The 17189-nt window shown below is 55.1% G+C and overlaps 2 protein-coding genes across 4 annotated transcripts; both read left to right on the top strand.

Annotated features, from left to right (window-relative positions):
- The first annotated feature begins 1 nt into the window (after position 1).
- On the top strand, positions 2-5165 carry NRM (nurim). 3 transcript variants are annotated; one of them, XM_008543794.2, is made up of 4 exons: positions 2-2313; positions 2890-3086; positions 3716-3892; positions 4252-5165. In XM_008543794.2, the coding sequence occupies exons 1-4, from the start codon at positions 2181-2183 to the stop codon at positions 4531-4533; spliced, it is 789 nt and encodes a 262-aa protein (XP_008542016.2). In that variant the 5' UTR covers positions 2-2180; the 3' UTR covers positions 4534-5165. The 3 variants fall into 3 exon arrangements, with proteins under 3 accessions (XP_008542016.2, XP_008542014.2, XP_008542017.1); XM_008543792.2 differs by having other exon boundaries at positions 1215-2313; positions 3698-3892; XM_008543795.2 differs by lacking the exon at positions 2890-3086 and having other exon boundaries at positions 1863-2313.
- Positions 5166-5371: 206 nt separating this feature from the next.
- On the top strand, positions 5372-15224 carry PPP1R18 (protein phosphatase 1 regulatory subunit 18). The gene is made up of 4 exons (XM_008543796.2): positions 5372-5730; positions 7164-8807; positions 13198-13408; positions 14327-15224. The coding sequence occupies exons 2-4, from the start codon at positions 7191-7193 to the stop codon at positions 14344-14346; spliced, it is 1848 nt and encodes a 615-aa protein (XP_008542018.1). The 5' UTR covers positions 5372-5730; positions 7164-7190; the 3' UTR covers positions 14347-15224.
- Positions 15225-17189: the final 1965 nt, after the last annotated feature.

Genomic DNA, 17189 nt, shown 5'->3' with positions numbered 1-17189 from the left:
TTTGTGCACTTTTCTGCAAGTAAGTTATGCTGAAGTTTGGAAAACTTTAGTGTAGTAGAAATAGCATGAGCTTTGCCAAACACTATGCTGACTTTTAAATATACCTAAAATCTCATAATACATATTAAGCAGAGCCATTGTGGGTGATCACATGGTAGGACCCAAAGAAATAGTCCTCTCGCACAACTCAAAGCCTTGTACCATGTGAAAGTGTCCATGTCCTTGAGGTGCACGTGATTCCTTACAGTACCTGCTGTCTCTATAGCCTCTTTAGCACTCACATGCACTCCCACTTCGTGACTGGTACCATTTCAGCACCCTAATTTAAACTTCTAGAGAATAGAGATCTTTTCTTTTTTTTGTTTTTGAAGATTTTATTTTTTTTCCTTTTTCTCCCCAAAGCCCCCAGGTACATAGTTGTATATTCTTCGTTGTGGGTCCACCTAGTTGTGGCATATGGGACGCTGCCTCAGCATGGTTTGATGAGCAGTGCCATGTCCACGCCCAGGATTCGAACCAACAAAACACTGGGCCGCCTGCAGCGGAGCCCGCGAACTTAACCACTCGGCCACGGGGCCAGCCCCAAGAATAGAGATCTTTTCTTACACTTCCAACGAATCCCACAGCTTATGGCACATTGTGCAATAAATGTCTCAGTCAGGGTCCTAGCAGGAAATGGTGGCACAGTCAAATTAGGATAATTGGGGGAGAGTTTAATAAGGTGAAAATTACAAAGAAGTAGGTAGAGCGTAGAGAAATCACAAAGAGTATTGCGGTACCCCAGGACCCACAGCTCTGTTGTGACCACCTCTAAGCCCAAAAGCTTGAGAAGAGGGAGCAGTTATGTAGAGAGGGCTTTCTCAAGAAAAGCTGTGACCTTCATTGATGTAGCCCATTCAGGACAACTTCCTGAAGCAGAAGCGGGCTGGAGAATGAATCTGGAGGGAAAACATAAGATGCCTGGTACAGTATACAATAGCGTTGATTCAGAGGAGGGTGGGAGTACTGAGCTTCACGGAGGGAGAAGGAATGCAGAGCCTGTGGGATGCCACTTGGCAATTTTCTCCTGCCTGAGCCCACAGGACTAGCAGTTTCCCTTAATTCTCATCTTAGGAAATTTTCTTTATTTCTTTGGGCCTATGTTTCTTCTATCCATAAGTTGAGGGAATTAGCTTATTGATCTCTAAGGTCTCTACCATGGTCACAGCTACTGTGACTAGGTTCTTAGCTACGTCATCTTTAATTTTGATGGAGGAAAAACCTTACTTTTACTTTGCATTTTAGATATGAATGTTAGTCCATAGGTATGATAAACAGGCCTGTAGGGAGAATACGTTAAAACAAAAGATCTTAGTGGTTTCTGACTAGTAAATAGAGTCAAACTAATGAAGTTGCAGAGTAGTCATAGATAATTATTACAAGGGTGGATAAAATTAACCTACTGCAAAGTTTACAACTGTAATAAAGTTTTCTAGCACAAATATTTCAACATTTTTACTCTCATGGTTACAAATCAACAGCGTTAAGCATTATTAGAACAAACGTTTCAGTATTACAACAGAGAAGTTCTCTGCCCTTCTTAGCAACAACTCAACTTTATAAGTTACAGAATAAGCATTAATTTATTTTGTGGCAAAACAGTCACTAACTCTTTTTCAATTTAACAAGATGTACTAGGTGATTCAGGGCGTTGGCTTCTCAGCTGAGTCAACAGGCTTCCGTTCTCTCATCGTTCGTTATTAAAGTGTTAACCGAGGCTTTGTAACCTCTGACTCTGGTTATGTTTTCTAGCCAAGGCTGTTAAAGAAAAGTGGGATCCTAAAGCTCTGTTCCCACAAGAATCCTGCAACAGAAGAACTGTCTTCATTTTAGATGGGAAAACTAGCTGAGCTGCGATTCGACCCACGTGAGTGGCAGCAGAGTCGCTGCCCTTTTCACCTCTCACTCGGAATTCTAATATTCCCTCTGTGACGCGCGGACTGCAGGTTCCAGAAGGCCGCGTGCATGGACCCTGCTGTCTGGTGGGAGAAACCGCGCTCGGCGGCCGGAAGCCGGGGCATCTGCGCTCGGGAGCCTCGCCCTCCTGGGCAGGATCCCAGGCAGGAGGCGGAGCCGGGGGCGGGGCCTGCAGCCGCGGGAATCCCGGGCCCGCCCCTTGCCCCACCCCTCGGTTTCTCGCCATGGCCCCAGCACTGCTCCTGGTCCCCGCTGCCCTCGCCTCCTTCATCCTGGCCTTTGGCACCGGAGTGGAGTTCGTGCGCTTTACCTCCCTTCGGCCGCTTCTTGGAGGGATCCCAGAGTCTGGTGGTCCGGGTGAGCGGGAGGGGTCGAGGGTGAGCTCCAGGGTAGGGAGGTGGGGCCGGAGGAGAGGGGAGCGGGGCGGGGCTTGGAGACAAATGACAGGGGAACTCCTGAGAGGGAACTAGAACCTTGGAAGCCGCCGAGAAGCTGCAGGGGAGACCGGAGGGCTAATTTAGGAGCTCAGGGATTAGCGGTTTGGAGAGGTGGGAGAGTGAGGATTGAGGGGGAGGGAAAGTGCGATAAGCAGAGTATTCTAAGGAAAGTGCTTTGTAGAGAAGAGTATGGAGGGGAGAGTGTTAAAAAGAGGGAGCATTTGGAGAACCGAAATACGAGGGGCAATCCAATGGTAACCTCTCCAGCCATGACTTTGTGAGTACCCAACATGAATCGTCTTCCCCAGCTCTGAAGAAGGGCTGAGGAAGGGGGAACAAACAGGGAATGGAAAAGCGAGGTGGGCAAAGCCTGGAGAGGAAGCATTAAGGCTCTTGAAAGCATTAAAGGGCATGGCCTGCAGCCCCAAGAGATGAAGGTAGGGAGTGTTTCCCATTATCTTCCTGAACTTTTGTCCTTTTCTCCAACTCCCTCTAGATGCCCGCCAAGGATGGCTGGCTGCCTTGCAGGACCACAGCATCCTTGCCTCCCTGGCTTGGGATCTGGGGCTCCTGCTACTGTTTGTGGGGCAGCACAGCCTCATGGCAACTGAGACAGTGAAGGCATGGATGTCCCGGTACTTTGGGGTCCTTCAGAGGTCACTGTACGTGGCATGCACTGCCCTGGCCTTGCAGGTATGAGGCTCTGGCAGCTGAGTCCCCAAGGGAAACAGAGTATGTGGGAAGGATGCCCTAGGTTGGAGGGGCAAGGATCTTAGGCTTCTGATAAAATGTGGGTTTAGGAGGAGAACTGAAGGAAGGTGTTAGGACTCTAATCTCAGCTTCCATTCCTCCACGGCACACATTCTACTTTTTATCAAGAAGGGTGTACTGCTTGTCATTCCCCAAGCACGATATGAGCATTCTCACCTTTGCAACTTTGTTCATGTTGTCCTTCTAGGGATCCCCTAGTTAATTCCCCTTCAGTCCTGCCCTTTCTTCAAAACCACTTCCCTAGATCTCAAGAGAAGGCTTCCCAGTTAGTACTCATCTGCTTTCTCACTGGGTGCTTGGCATAGGCTACCTTGTGTACCTATCTGGTCACCCCCTTACTGTTCTGTAAATCATCAGGGTAGAGACAGGTCATCCTTACATCCTTAGAACCCCACCCAGCACCCTCCACATGGTAGATATTTGTTGGTGATGCTCACGGTAGAGGTGCAGAGAGCTGCAGGCCAGCCTGGGGTGGGGGTGGAGGGCAGCCTCTGGGTCTAGGTCTCTCAAGGGTGGGCTGCTGGGATACCCAGCCCCTCATCCTTCCCCAGCTGGTGATGCGGTACTGGGAGCCCGTACCCAGAGGCCCTGTGTTGTGGGAAGCTCGGGCTGAGCCATGGGCCACCTGGGTGCCCCTCCTCTGCTTTGTGCTCCACGTCATTTCCTGGCTCCTCATCTTCAGCATCCTTCTCGTCTTTGACTACGCGGAGCTCATGGGCCTCAAACAGGTGAGGCTCCCAGATCCCTACCTGAGACTTCTAATCCTTTCTAGAACGCCTCTTTCTCTTCCAAGGATTTCTCTCCTCCTCCTTGCATGCTCTTCCACCTTCCTCCTGCTTTCTACTCCCTCACTTCCCTTTCTTGTAAGATGGTCTCCCCTCAGCCCTCCCTCAAAGGCCAAAAATTATGAGCCTCCCTAGGCTTGGGGAAGATTCATGAATCAGAGACAAGGGTCAGAGGCCCAAGTCTCAGAAGGGTGGTTCCTGGGCCGGAGTTATAGAAGGAAGGTGCCTGGAAGGGGAGAAAAGAGGCAGCTAAATTGCAAAAAGGGCTTGACTCCATTTCTAAGCTGTTCTCCCTCTCCTAGGTGTACTACCATGTGCTGGGGCTGGGTGAGCCTCTGGCCCTGAAGTCTCCCCGGGCCCTGAGACTCTTCTCCCACCTGCGCCACCCAGTGTGCGTGGAGCTGCTGACAGTGCTGTGGGTGGTCCCCACCCTGGGCACTGACCGCCTCCTCCTTGCTCTCCTCCTTACCCTCTACTTGGGCCTGGCTCATGGACTTGACCAGCAAGACCTTCGCTACCTCCGGGCCCAGCTGCAAAGAAAACTCCACTTGCTCTCCCGGCCCCAGGATGGGGAGGCTGAATGAGGAGCTAACCCTGGTTCCAAACCCTATACTTCCTCTCCCCCTCGAATTCCAAATCCCTTAACATCCAGGCCCTGGCTGCTTCACACCAGAGGCCCAAATCCATGAACTGAAGGGGCTGTCCCTCTGATTGAGACTTGACTCCCTGAGTCCAGCTCCATACCCTAAATTCTGAATTTCAGCCACTGGCCTCCAACGTCCACTTCTCACCAGCTAGGAAGAGGGGGTGGGGAACTTACCTGTCTCCTCAGTTTATGGCTTCATGACCCTTCCCCCCCCTCCCCGCCCCCGACAACCTCCTCACAAGGAGAAGGGTCTGGCCTGACCACTCCCCTGACACTTACTCACCTGCCTCTGTACCTCAGGGATCCCCTTCTCCACATCTCGCTTCCCCTCCTAGGAGGTGGACCAGGGTCTGCAAGTTTGATGGTAGTGGCTGCCCCTTCAGGCTCCATGCCTTGCTGCTCAGTGCAGCCCCACTGGCTGGCCTCTCCACCTCCTTAGGCCCCGCCCCTGCGCTCCATTCTCAACCTAATTGAGGATGCTGCCCCTCTTAATTCGGGTGTCTAAGGACTCCCTGTTCTCCCGAGGAACATGCGCTGCAGGAGAATAAAATCGAGCCTGGTTTTTCGACATATGGCATGCAGTCTCTCAGTGTCTCTCAGGCTTCAGGGCTGGGTTTGGGAAGGAAGGCGAGCCAGAGCCTGGGCGCCGAACTTGAGTCTGGGCAGACACCGCGCCCTCTGGTGACGGCTGGGCGGCGACCACTCCCCTTGGACCCACCCCCACTTTCCCGGAGCGGCCGAGTCCTCCTTCCTCTCAATCTTCCAATTTCCCTGCTGCAGACCAGGGGATCCATGGGAGACAGATTGAAGCTAAAAAGAGCCGGGCAGCGGCTCTGGTAGAGAAATGACCTTCCAAAGCACTTGGCTTGCGAGCGCCCCTCCTGCCGCCCCCTCCCCACGGGCCCCCGCAGCCTGACGGCTGCCCTGGACCCCGCAGTAACAAAGGCTGGCCGGGGAAGGCAAAAGCGTGGGGAGGAGCAGCGGGAGATGGGAAGGGCGGGCCGGCTCGGAGCAGCTGCTGCTTCCTCCCTAAGTCCCTCGAGGGGCCTGAGTCACGGGCCGCCGCCCTGGGTCGGCGAGGTGGGGGCGGGCGTCTGGACACCTGGGTTCTCCAGGGGTACCGGGCGGGAGCGAGGTGAGGGGCCCTGGGGACAGAGCACGGAGGGTCAGGGGTTGTGGCGGGAAGAGGGGAGTTCCGGAGCCGAGTCCCACGCGGGGTCGCGGGGAGCGAGGCCCCACCCCCACCTTGGGCTCCGCCCCGCGCCCCCTTCTCTCTCCCCATTGTCCTCAGACAAAGCGGTCGCCGCCCCCCGCCCGGCCCCCAGGTCTCTGTCTCCGTCCCTCCTCCTCGACTCCCTCTTTCCCTCCTCCTCTCCCTCCCTCCTCCCCTCCTTCTTGTCTCCGGATCTCCCTCAATCCCTCTCTCCTCCTCTTCCTCTCTCCTCCTCTCTCCGGACGCCAGGCTCCTCCGCACCCCCTCCCCTGGGAACCCCGCGGCATGTGAGTTGACTGAGGGGCTTCAGACTTGGAGAGGGGGTGTCTCCTCTCTCCCGTCCCCGCTCCCGTCCCTGGCCCGGACACCTTGGGCTGTCTCCTCTTTGTGCCGAGATTGTCTGTGCAAGCAGAGCCGGGTGGGATGGCCGGCTATGTCAGGGTGCCATGAGAGCCGGGACCCCGGCACAGGATTCGCAGGCTCCGGAGAGAAGAGGCGTGGAGCCGGTCCTCCGTGCGCCTGGGTCCTGGGGCACAGCCGGTGGGGGAGGCAGGCGGTGGTGACGGCCCCGGGGGCGGGGGACGGTGGACGCCAAGGTTCTGGGAACGACCTGGCAGCCCAGACGCCCGGGTTCCGAAAGTCCCCGGGGGAGGGTATTTCCCCTGACCCGCCTTGGGGCGGAGTGCCGGGCGGAGGGGTGGGGGCTGGGGCCGGAGAGGCGTGGCCCCAGCCGGGCTGGAAGGGGAGCCCGGACCTCTGGGGCCCGCGCCGAGACGCGCCAGACTGCAGCCGCGGAGCTCCCTTTCCCCTCTGTCCCCTGACTCCCTCTTCTCCCCTCGACCTCTCCACTCTGCCCCCTCCTTACCTCCCCGACACCCCCTCAGGTCCCATTGCCCCCTCTCCGGCAGGATTCTCTGACCTGCCTGCCCACTCTCGCTGCCCCTGGGGTGGTGGTGAGGCAACCTCGCCTGAACCCTGTCCCCTCTCGCCCCCAGCCTCTCTTTTCTCTCTTCTCCCTCACGCCAACTTCTCTTTTCGTCCTTCTCTCCTCCCGCATCCTTGGGACTGTCTCTGATACCCCCTAACCCTGTACTGCCAAATCTGACTCCTGCCTCTGCCCTGAATCTTCACTCTTCCTCTCACCGCACCACCCCCCACCCCCACCAACTTGGCTCATAGCTTTTTCTGTACTTTCTCAGTTTTCCTCCTTCTCCACCCTCTTTCCCACTGTCCTCACCCTCAGCTCCTCTGCCCTTCTCTGTGTACCACCTCTCCCCCTCCACTTCCTCTCCCCCCACCCCCGGGCTCACCCCCTGGCCTCTCTGGAGCCTCTCCTTCCTGTTCTCTGCCCCCAGTGCTCCTCACCTCACCTCAAGGCGACCATGGCCACCATTCCGGACTGGAAGCTACAGCTGCTAGCCCGGCGCCGGCAGGAGGAGGCCGCTGTTCGTGGCCGGGAGAAGGCGGAGCGGGAGCGGCTGTCCCAGATGCCAGCCTGGAAGCGGGGGCTCCTGGAACGCCGCCGGGCCAAGCTTGGTCTGTCTCCTGGGGAACCTAGCCCTGTGCCTGGGACTACGGAGGCTGGACCTCCAGACCCAGATGAGTCTGCCGTCCTCCTGGAGGCCATCGGGCCAGTGCACCAGAACCGATTCATTCGGCAGGAGCGCCAGCAGCAGCAGCAGCAGCAGCGGAGTGAAGAGCTACTTGCGGAGAGAAGGCCTGGACCTTTGGAGACCCGGGAGCGGAGACCCAGCCCTGGGGAGATGCGGGATCAGAGCCCCATGGGAAGAGAGTCAAGAGAAGAGCGGCTCAGTCCCAGGGAGGCCAGAGAGAAGAGGCTGGGGATAGGGGGAGCCCGAGAGTCGAGCCCCCGGCCTTCTGAGGCTCGGGACTGGAGGCAGAGCCCAGGAGAGGCTGGAGACAGGAGCTCCAGACTGTCAGAGGCACGGAAATGCAGGCTGAGCCCTGGAGAAACTCCAGAGCGGAGTCTGAGGCTGGCAGAGCCTCGAGAACAAAGCCCCAGGAGAAAAGAGGTGGTGGAAAGTCGACTGAGCCCAGCAGAGTCTGACAACCAGAGGCAGGGCCTGACAGAGGCCCACAAATGGAGATCTGACTCTAGAGAGTCTCAGGAACAGAGTGTGGTACAACTGGAGGCTTCAGAGTGGAGGCTGAGCACAGGCGAAGAAAGAAAAGGCTGCTTGGAGGAATGTGGGAGAAAAGAAGAGAGGCTAGTTCCAAGGATGGCCCCAGAAGAGATTACAGGGCTCTCAGAGACCCTGACACGAGAGGCCCCAGACAGCAGCTCTGGGGGAATGGAGGCAGCAGAGCAGAGGCCCAGTCCTATGGAGGATGGCGAGAAGGGCTTGAGGCTGACAGATGGGTGGAAATGGACCCTGAACTCTGGGAAGGTTCGAGAATGGACACCCAGGGACACAGAGATTCAAACTCAGAAACCGGAACCTCCAGAGTCTGCTGAGAAGCATCTGGGGCCTCTTGGTGCAGAGGCTGGAGATGGAGAGGCTGAGAAGAAGGAGGCGGGGGCTCAGGGCAGGCCTCTGAGCGCCCTGCAGAACCGCTGCTCTGTGCCCTCCCCCCTCCCACTAGAGGACGCTGGGACTGGAGGCTCTAGACTGCAGGAAGAGGAAGCAGTGGAACTCCGGCCCCCATCAGCAGCCCCTCTTTCTCCCCCACCCCCAGCCCCACCTGGCCCCCAGTCCCCTGGTGATCCCCTCATGAGCCGTCTGTTCTATGGAGTGAAGGCAGGGCCAGGGGTTGGGGCCCCCCGCCGCAGTGGGCACACCTTCACAGTCAACCCCCGGCGGTCCGCGCCCCCTGCAGCCCCCACCACTCCAGCCACCTCAGCCACAGCTGATGCTGCAGCCCCGGGGTCTGGGAAGAAGCGGTACCCGACTGCCGAGGAGATCTTGGTTCTGGGGGGCTACCTCCGCCTCAGCCGCAGCTGCCTTGTCAAGGGGTCCCCTGAAAGGCACCACAAACAGGTAGGGAGCCGCCAAGCAGACTTCTTAGAAGCGCACTCGGCAGTTCTCTCTGGACCACATCTTTCTCTCTTTTATACCCCTGTATTCTTGTCTTCTTCTATTCTTTCCTGCTCATTCCTGCCACCACCCTTCCTGCACACACACCCTTCCTTCTTGTAGCCCTCCTTTTCCATTCATTTCCAAGCCCCAAGGATCCTGCCCCACAATCAAGCGGTGTCCCTGGGTGTGTCTCGCTCAGGGTGTGCCCAGCTGCTCACTACTCACCCTTGCCTCAGGCTCTGAGTGCCACCCTCCCCGCCCCCCCTTTCTTTCCTTCCCTTCCTCTGAGTTTGTGACCCAACCCAGTCCATCTGGTGGGATACCTGAGCCAAGGTGACAGCCTTGAATCTATGAGGGCAGGTCACCAGGGTGAAAGCACTTCTAGCCTTCCAGGGTAGAGAATGTCTGGGCAGGAACCCTGGGGAGGCGGAGGGGGTGGCTTTGGGATTCTAGGGAGAAATGGCAGGGAGAAGAGAGTGGGGGAAGGTCTCACAGTCCCAAGGAAGAGGGGGCAGAGCTGAGCGGGGACATCCTAGGATAGAGGGGGGAGGGAGGAAGAATGGAACTGGGCTCGCCAGGGAGCAGAGAGAAGGCTTTTGAACCCCTAGTCTGCCCCATGGGAGAGACGCACACAGAGGCCATTTGAAGTGGGTGACCTCGGGGTTGCACACCCCCAGCTGGGCCACTGCTTCAGACAGTGCTCCCTTCTCTCTTGGGACAAGAAAAGCCTTCTCCTCTTCCAAAATACCCCCGCCCCTCACTCCCAGTCCTTCCTCCCTGGACTTCCCCTCCCTCCCCAGTACTGGCTCAGCAATGGTTTTCCCCTCTCTTTTCCTGACACTCTGGCCTCGCCCTCCCCTTGGGGTAGAAAAAGAGAGAAGTGAATTTGGAGGCGCCCTGCTGAGACGCCTCCAAATGGGAGTTGGAGACAGGGGTGGGGGCCGAGGCCGGCAGAAGGTCAGAGGTTAAACTGGAATAAGGACCTGCAGGGAAGTGGGAGCAGCCAGGCTGACTTCTTCCCCTGGCCCTGGCCCAACCCCTTCCCTACACACCAATCACTTTCCAGCTCGAAAATCTCTAAGGAAAGAGAGGTCCCCACACCTAACACATCTCCCCAAAGAGTGGGATGCTCTTCCTCGTCTCCAGTCCTCATCCTGTGTGTGACGTCCTCAGATTTGGTTTTGTGTCCTCAGTATCAGTGGGAAACCACAGAGACCGAAGACCTAGGTTAAGCTTGGGGGTCACTTGATCACCCCATTCATCTTCATGTGAAGCTTAAGCTCCCATCCCTGACCCGTGGCACCTGAGTCTACCCTGAGTCCTCTGGCTGCTGCCAGCCCTTTCCCCGTAGGGCTGGGCACATGCAAGGGGGTAGGTCTGCAAACTGCCAGGGTGAGGGGTTCAGGAAAGTCACTTCCTACTAAGGTTGACTTGTGCCTTTGGGGAGGAACAAAGAAAGGGAGGCATGAAGTTTGGGGCCTAAAGACAGGAACCAGCTGAGCGCAGGGCAGGACCTGTGGTGGTGACCATACCTAGATCAGGGAGCAGGGGAGCCGGAAGCAGATCGCCCAAACAGGAAGCTTGGGGTGGGGGCCGGAAGGCTGGTGGGGCCGAGTGGGGAACGCTGGGCCATGGGCCTGCCAGAAGTGTGCTCAGGATGTGGTGAGAGAATAAGGAAGCAGCCAGGCTGGGGTGGGGGCGGGGAAGAAGCAGCATAGAGTTCTCTAGACCCAAACACCTGCCCCTCCGTCCTCTCTGCTCTCTCAGCACCCTGCTCTTCAGGGGCTGGCATGCCCTGTCCCAGCACTGCCCCAACCCACTGGCTCAGGGAGAGGAGGACCCCCCTGCCCCCCGCCTTCCCTAAATAACTCGTGTTTGCTAATTCCATCAAATGTCTCCCTGCCATCGGGAGAGAATCCCAGCCCTGCCCCTGGAGTCCAGGGGATGGGCTGGGGCTGGTGCCCTTCCCCAGAGGCCCCTCTGGCTGAGAGATGGGCCCCTCCCTTCTCCAGCCCCCTTGTGACCTTATATAGCTGATGAGAGAGGAGCCAGTGAGTCACCCCCCTCCTTACCCGCCCTGCCCCCCCCATGCAGGCTATGCATTCCTGAGAAGCCCAGTCAGAAGTTGGGGGTGGGGGGGCAGTGAGGAGAGAAGCAGGGTGGGGGGAAAGAGACAAACATGGACTGAGAGAAAATAAAATGAATCCTTTTTCAGAGTGGACAATAAACTATGGAGCTTGTGATCCCAAAAGGGGATATGAAAAGAAAACCAAAATGTGTTCCCAGAAGTCTAGGTAAATCTGTCAGTAACAGAACCAGAAGTGGTCCCTTTTGAGAAACTGGGATGTAAGGAGTCTGGTTGCCGTCACTTGATTCTACCAGCTGTTCCCCAGACAGACTGGGGGGCGACTGTGTACACGCTGGGCTACCCCCTACATGATCCCCCAGCATTGGTCCTCTGTTGGGACCTCATCTGAGATCTGGACCAACCCTTCCTTACCCACTGTAGCAACTTCCATGCTCCTGTCAACACCAGACGAAAGATAATAAATTAGTAAATTCTCTGGTGAGTTAGAAGGTGGTTAAGTGATTATGGGAAAAAAGTTAGAACAGGGATAAGTAGAACCTAGAGTGCCAGGAGGTAAGGGGAGTAAATATGACAACTTTATAATAGGGTGATTGGGAGAGATGGTGATTGGGGATATTTGAGGGAAGTGTTCCAGGCAGAGGGAACAGCCAGTGCAAAGGCCCTGAGGTGGAAGTTTCCCTGGTGGGCTTGGAGGAAATCACCATGGCCAGAGTGGCTGGAGTAAGGAAGGATGTCCCACAGGTGGGGGGGTGGGTGGCACATTGGGAGCACCCTGTAGGCGTTGGTCAACTCCTGCTTTTGCTCCCAGTGAGATGGGGAGCTAGTGCAGGGTTTGGAGCCAAGAAGTGACACACACAGTCCCTGAGTTCCAGCTTCCCATGGGGACCCAGGTGTTAGCATCCATGTGTCCTGTCCAGCCAACCTCCTAGCTTCTCTCTTCTCACACCCTGGTCCACACGGAGACTCAGGGATACAGGGCCCCAGCCACAGGTTTCCCAAACAGACGCCAGGGAAGGCCTGAGTAGATCATCTGGACCTTTCCAAGTAGTTTACATGAATCCTCCTGTCTCTTTAATCGCTTTGGCTCCCAGAGTTAATCCCACCCTGCCCCTTCCCCCTGAGCTTCTTAGGAGGGCAAAGGGGAAGCGTAGAAGGCAGTGAACAGCTGGGGCTCACCTGCTCTGGGGACGGTGTGTTTATGAAGGATTTTCTGCCCCCTCCAGATCCCCTCTCTGGTCCTTTGCCTCTGTCTCTGTGTGTCCCTTCTGGTGCTCTCTCCACCCCCACCCTGTGTTTGCCTGGACTTTCCTCTCTGCCCCTGTCACCTCCCCCAGTTGCACCTACTCAGGGGCTCGACTTCTCCCCCATGTGTTATAGAAGAGTTTTGATTCCTCTGGGCCTTTCTGTTGCTCTCCTCTCCCCTCCCAGGCCCTAGACCCCCTTTGTTGTGGGCCCACTCCAGCTGTAGGAGAGGAGTGAGGGGAGCAGGAGAGGGAGGGGTCTGGTGTCCAGGGTCCTGAGTTTCCCAGCAACAGTGAGGGGCTGAGGGTATGGGAATCAACGTGCCTGTCCTTGCTTTTGCCTGGGACTCCCTCCCCAGCCAGCTATTTACTGCCAGCTCAAATCTCCTCTCCTCTGGGAAGCCTTCCTGATTGCCCTCAGGGCGCCCAAAGAGTTCTTTTTTTTATTTTTTTAAATTTTTTTTTCCTTTTCCCCCCAAAAGCCCCCCAGTACATAGTTGTATATTCTTCGTTGTGGGTCCTTCTAGTTGCGGCATGTGGGACGCTGCCTCAGCGTGCTTTGATGAGCAGTGCCATGTCCGCGCCCAGGATTTGAACCAACGAAACACTGGGCCGCCTGCAGCAGAGCGCGCAAACTTAACCACTCGGCCACGGGGCCAGCCCCTAAAGACTCAGTTCTGATCATAGGACTTATCTCTATGTATTTTAATTTCTTTTTACCCTTCTGCCTCCACACTCTAGAAAGTGGGAACCTTGGTCCTGTATTACTCACTTCTGCTGCCCAGGGCCCCGCCAAAGCTCAGGCCAAAGTCTGATGTTGAAATGATATGATTGAAGAGGGAAAAGCAGGGATTGGAGAGCCAGTATGGAAAGGAAAACTAGACCCCAGGGTGAATGGGGAGGGCAAAGTTGCAGGGTGCCCAAATCCGGCTCCTCCTCCCCGCCTTGCACCTGTTCCCCTGGGGCTTCCCCTGCTGGGCTAACAGGCTGACCTCACCTCCTCCCCCTTTCTCATTCTCAGCTCAAGATCTCCTTCAGCGAGACGGCCCTGGAGACCACGTACCAGTACCCCTCCGAGAGTTCGGTGCTGGAGGAGCTGGGCCCGGAGCCTGAGGCCCCCAGTGCCCTCAGCTCCCCACCGGCCCAACCCGACGACGAAGAGGATGAGGAGGAGCTGCTGCTGCTGCAGCCTGAGCTCCAGGGCGGGCTGCGCACCAAGGCCCTGATAGTGGGTGAGCGGAGGCTCCTCCAGCCCGAGCGCGCCCCCTGCTGTCCAGAGCAGGCACTGCGGTCCAAGAGAGAGGGGGAGGACTTAATGTGGACGCTTGGAAGGGGCTAGGCAGAATCTCTACCCCAACCCACCCCTTTAACAGATGGGGAAACGGAGGTCCCGGGAAGCGAAGTGCACGTGGGGTCTCCAGATTTCAAAACCAGGACTCTTTCTGAGCGCTCTGGTGTGGTTAAAAACACAGGGTTTGGGGGGCTGGCCCAGTGCGCAGGGGTTAAGTTCGCACGTTCAGCTTTGGTCTTCCGCCGTTCCCCGGTTCGGATCCTGGGTGCGGACACGGCACTGCTTGGCATGCCATGCTGTGGTAGGCGTCCCACATGTAAAGTAGAGGCAGATGGGCACGGATGTTAGCTCAGGGCCAGTCATCCTCAGCAAAAAGAGGAGGATTGGCAGCAGTTAGCTCAGGGCTAATCTTCCCCAAAAACAAAAACCCCCACAGGGTTTGGATCAGACAGGCCTGAGTTTGAATTCCATCTTGTTTCTCACTTGTGGTGTGACCTCAGGGAAATCACCTGACCTTTGGCCTCAAGTTGTTCTTATGAAATGGGGTTAATAATAACTACCTCCTGGAGTTGTTGAGATGGTTAAGTAACGTTTGGGAAGCACCTAGGAACTACAGCTGGACATCAGATTACTTAACCTCTGCTGGGGTGAGATGAAACGAGTTCTAAGAATGCCTGGCACAGAATTCGAGCTAAATGAATGATGGCTGCTGTTGCTGGTAGTAACAAGCACTCAAGATGTGGAAGACGCTATAGGATTTCCTATATGTCAACTGGCCTTCAGTGTGGGGAGTGGGTGGGGCAGGTGGGAGGCAGAGGCCCTCACTCATTCTCTATCATTATTGCTTCCTCTCGCACAGATGAGTCCTGCCGGAGGTGACCTTCTTCCAACACAGGGATATACCTCCCTCCTTCCTAGAACTGAAGAGCCTGGAGCCCAGAAGATTCAGAACAGACAGACCCTGAAAATGAGCCTGGCAGGGAAGGGCAACCAACATCTTCCAGCTTGCTTTCCTCATCCTGTTTCTGGGGGCAGAACGAATGGCCCAATTTCCACCCTCACCCCAGGTCTTGGTGTGAGTGTGTCAGACGTGCTGGTGCATGCTAGGTGATCCAAGAGTGAGCACCAAGTTCTGGGGAGGAGCACAGAGCTCACAGCGGGCTGGAGATGGAGTACCCTCTCCATCTCCATGAGCAGGGTACACTCTCCCTACAGCTTTCCTTGACCCCCCACCACCCCCTGGGGCTCTCAGGATGTCAGCACTCATCTCCCTGGGAGGCCTGGCCCCCACTCCATTTCTAGGCACTTCTCCCTCCTGTTCCTTAGGTCACTGCCCCTTTGTCTACAGCTCCTGCCTCCTCTCTTGACCACAGCCAGGTTTACAAACCCCACCAGCTCCCAGCCCCACCTGCCAAAGTCCCAGGTTTACAAGCCACGCCTACTTGCCGTGTACATGTGGAGTCCTCTCCCCGTCCCCTGTTGTTGCCTCATTGGGAGTGACCTGGGGGTGTGGCTTCCTCCACTTTTGCTCAGTATTATTGTGCCTCGGTTTTCCCCAAGAGGGAAGGCTGGGAATCTTAACTCCGTTCCCCCATCTAGTTATTTAATTCTGTTCCTCCTAGTGGTTCACAATTGAATTGAATTGCAGGGGTGTGGGGTGACTAAGGAGGCACCTCGACTCTCTCAGTTCTCCTTCCTTCTCCATTACCTGTTTTTGTTATTTTTTAAACTTTCCGTAATAAAATGGAGCTCTCCGACTCCCGCTGGTTCTCCTTCTTTAGAAAAAAAGTACATGTTGGGGGAGGCTCTGGGTTCATGCCGAGCCTCTCCCATCTTCCTATTTCTCCTGAAGAGGAAGTGGCCATGGCTGTGGGAGGGGCAAATGATGGGGAGGAATCAAGAACTCAGCACTGACATGTAGAAAGGGCTCTGGGAGAGCCCTGCACTGGTTTCTCAAGGACTAGCTGGAGAAGGACTGGTTTGAGGAAGGGTAGGAATTAGCCACTAGCCTGGAAGTGCCATGAGGGCAGACTTACGGCAGTTGAGTTTAATGCAGCATCCCCATGCCCAGCACCTAAGAGACACACAAAATTAGTTCTAGAATGAATGACTGAACAAATAAATGAATACATGAAAAAGTAAAAAGTTGGAAGCAAAGGACACTCTCAATTGAAGGATACCAGTATTCAGAAGCCTCTTGCAGTGCCAGCAGCCACCTAGTGTATGACACTGGCTAATCCAAGGGCATTTGCTCCAAGACTCGGGACCATAAATAATAAATCTGAAGTTGCTGCAAAATATAGTGTATTTAGAAATGCAGTTTCCTGAAAAAGAGTCTCCTCTGATAGACAATGAGTTTTACATTCCTAAAGGTTTAAGAACCATCCGGGGGCTCGCCCGGTGGTGCAGCAGGTAAGTGCGCACATTCCACTTCATCGGCCCAGGGTTCGCCAGTTCAGATCCTGGGTGTGGACATGGCACCGCTTGGCAAGCCATGCTGTGGCAGGCATCCCACATATAAAGTAGAGGAAGATGGGCAGGGATGTTAGCTCAGGGCCAGTCTTCCTCAGAAAAAAGAGGATTGGCAGCAGTTAGCTCAGGGCTAATCTTCCTCAAAAAAAAAAAGAACCATCCATAATTCATGGCTTTGGCTTTGTTGCCTAAGTATCGTTGTTATCCGGAGATTTTTCCCATTTCAAAGAATTTCTGTCTTCTCCAAATGTGGAAGATCTGTGTTTTACTTCTCACCAGGTCATTTATTTAAGTCTGCAGGCTAGTAAAGACACAGTTGAGTAGTTCTAGTCCTTCTACGACTACAGGATGCTCCTCTCAGCCTAGTCAGAAGAGCCTTCCCTTCACCAAAACCAAAATGTATTAGACAAATCCATCTTAAACATATGCCAAAGGTCCTTAATTTACTAGCAAGGGAACAAGCAAGGTGTCAAAAGAAGGAGCCAGTTCAGAGAGGCTGTGGGCATGGAGGAAAACAGAATGCTTACATTTGTAGCTAATTAGGTAAAGATCCTAATCAGTTGTGACCCAGGAGAGCAGAGGCAGGAAGCTCTGAGATGCCAGGGGTGCCCAAAGTCCGTCTCAGAAAACAATGCACCCAAGAAGTCAATGATATGGAGCTACCTGTGGCTGTTCATTGGAACAACAATGTTTCATTTCCCAGCAGTAGTGTCTGATAAGTCCAATTAATCATAAAAGCATGAAGCAGAGCCAAACAGGTCAGACAGCAGAGAGTCAAGTAACAAGGTCTGCTTATTTTTATTTATTTGTTTTTCCTTCTTCTCCCCAAAGCTCCCCAGTACATAGTTGTATATTCTAATTATAGGTCTTCCCGGTTGTGCTATGTGGGATGCGGCCTCAGCATGGCTTGATGAGCAGTGTAATGTCCACTACGGCCATCCGAACTGGCAAAACCCCGGCCGCTGAAGCAGAGCGTGGGAACTTAACCACTCTGCCACCACCAGCTCCAGTTGGAGATCTTTTGAAACAACTTTCTGACACAGCACCAAGAAAAGAGGGCCCCTTTGTTTTTTCCCCAGATCCCAACTTCCTACCTGGAGGTCCTCGCCTATGCGTAACCTGTATTCACCCCTGCTTCAGGTGCCAGTCCTAGCAAAGGTCACTCCTGATCAGCATGGGCTAATCTTTAATAAGGGTGGACCTGATCTTCTGATTTGAAATGGAATCCCCTCGCAACACAACCACACCTT

This window comes from Equus przewalskii, chromosome 19 (genome assembly GCF_037783145.1).
Source record: "Equus przewalskii isolate Varuska chromosome 19, EquPr2, whole genome shotgun sequence".
NCBI classification, from domain to species: Eukaryota; Metazoa; Chordata; class Mammalia; order Perissodactyla; family Equidae; genus Equus; species Equus przewalskii.
This window is presented reverse-complemented; position numbering and strand designations above follow the sequence as displayed.

What these genes read in the sequence shown, in the direction of transcription:
- PPP1R18 (XM_008543796.2), top strand. Translation starts at nt 7,191, where the DNA reads ATGGCCACCATTCCGGACTGGAAGCTACAGCTGCTAGCCCGGCGCCGG. An exon ending in CTGAAAGGCACCACAAACAG is followed by an intron (nt 8,808 to 13,197) that starts GTAGGGAGCCGC and finishes TCTCATTCTCAG; the next exon opens with CTCAAGATCTCCTTCAGCGA. An exon ending in CACCAAGGCCCTGATAGTGG is followed by an intron (nt 13,409 to 14,326) that starts GTGAGCGGAGGC and finishes CCTCTCGCACAG; the next exon opens with ATGAGTCCTGCCGGAGGTGA.
- NRM (XM_008543792.2), top strand. Translation starts at nt 2,181, where the DNA reads ATGGCCCCAGCACTGCTCCTGGTCCCCGCTGCCCTCGCCTCCTTCATC. An exon ending in CCCAGAGTCTGGTGGTCCGG is followed by an intron (nt 2,314 to 2,889) that starts GTGAGCGGGAGG and finishes AACTCCCTCTAG; the next exon opens with ATGCCCGCCAAGGATGGCTG. An exon ending in AGCTCATGGGCCTCAAACAG is followed by an intron (nt 3,893 to 4,251) that starts GTGAGGCTCCCA and finishes TCCCTCTCCTAG; the next exon opens with GTGTACTACCATGTGCTGGG.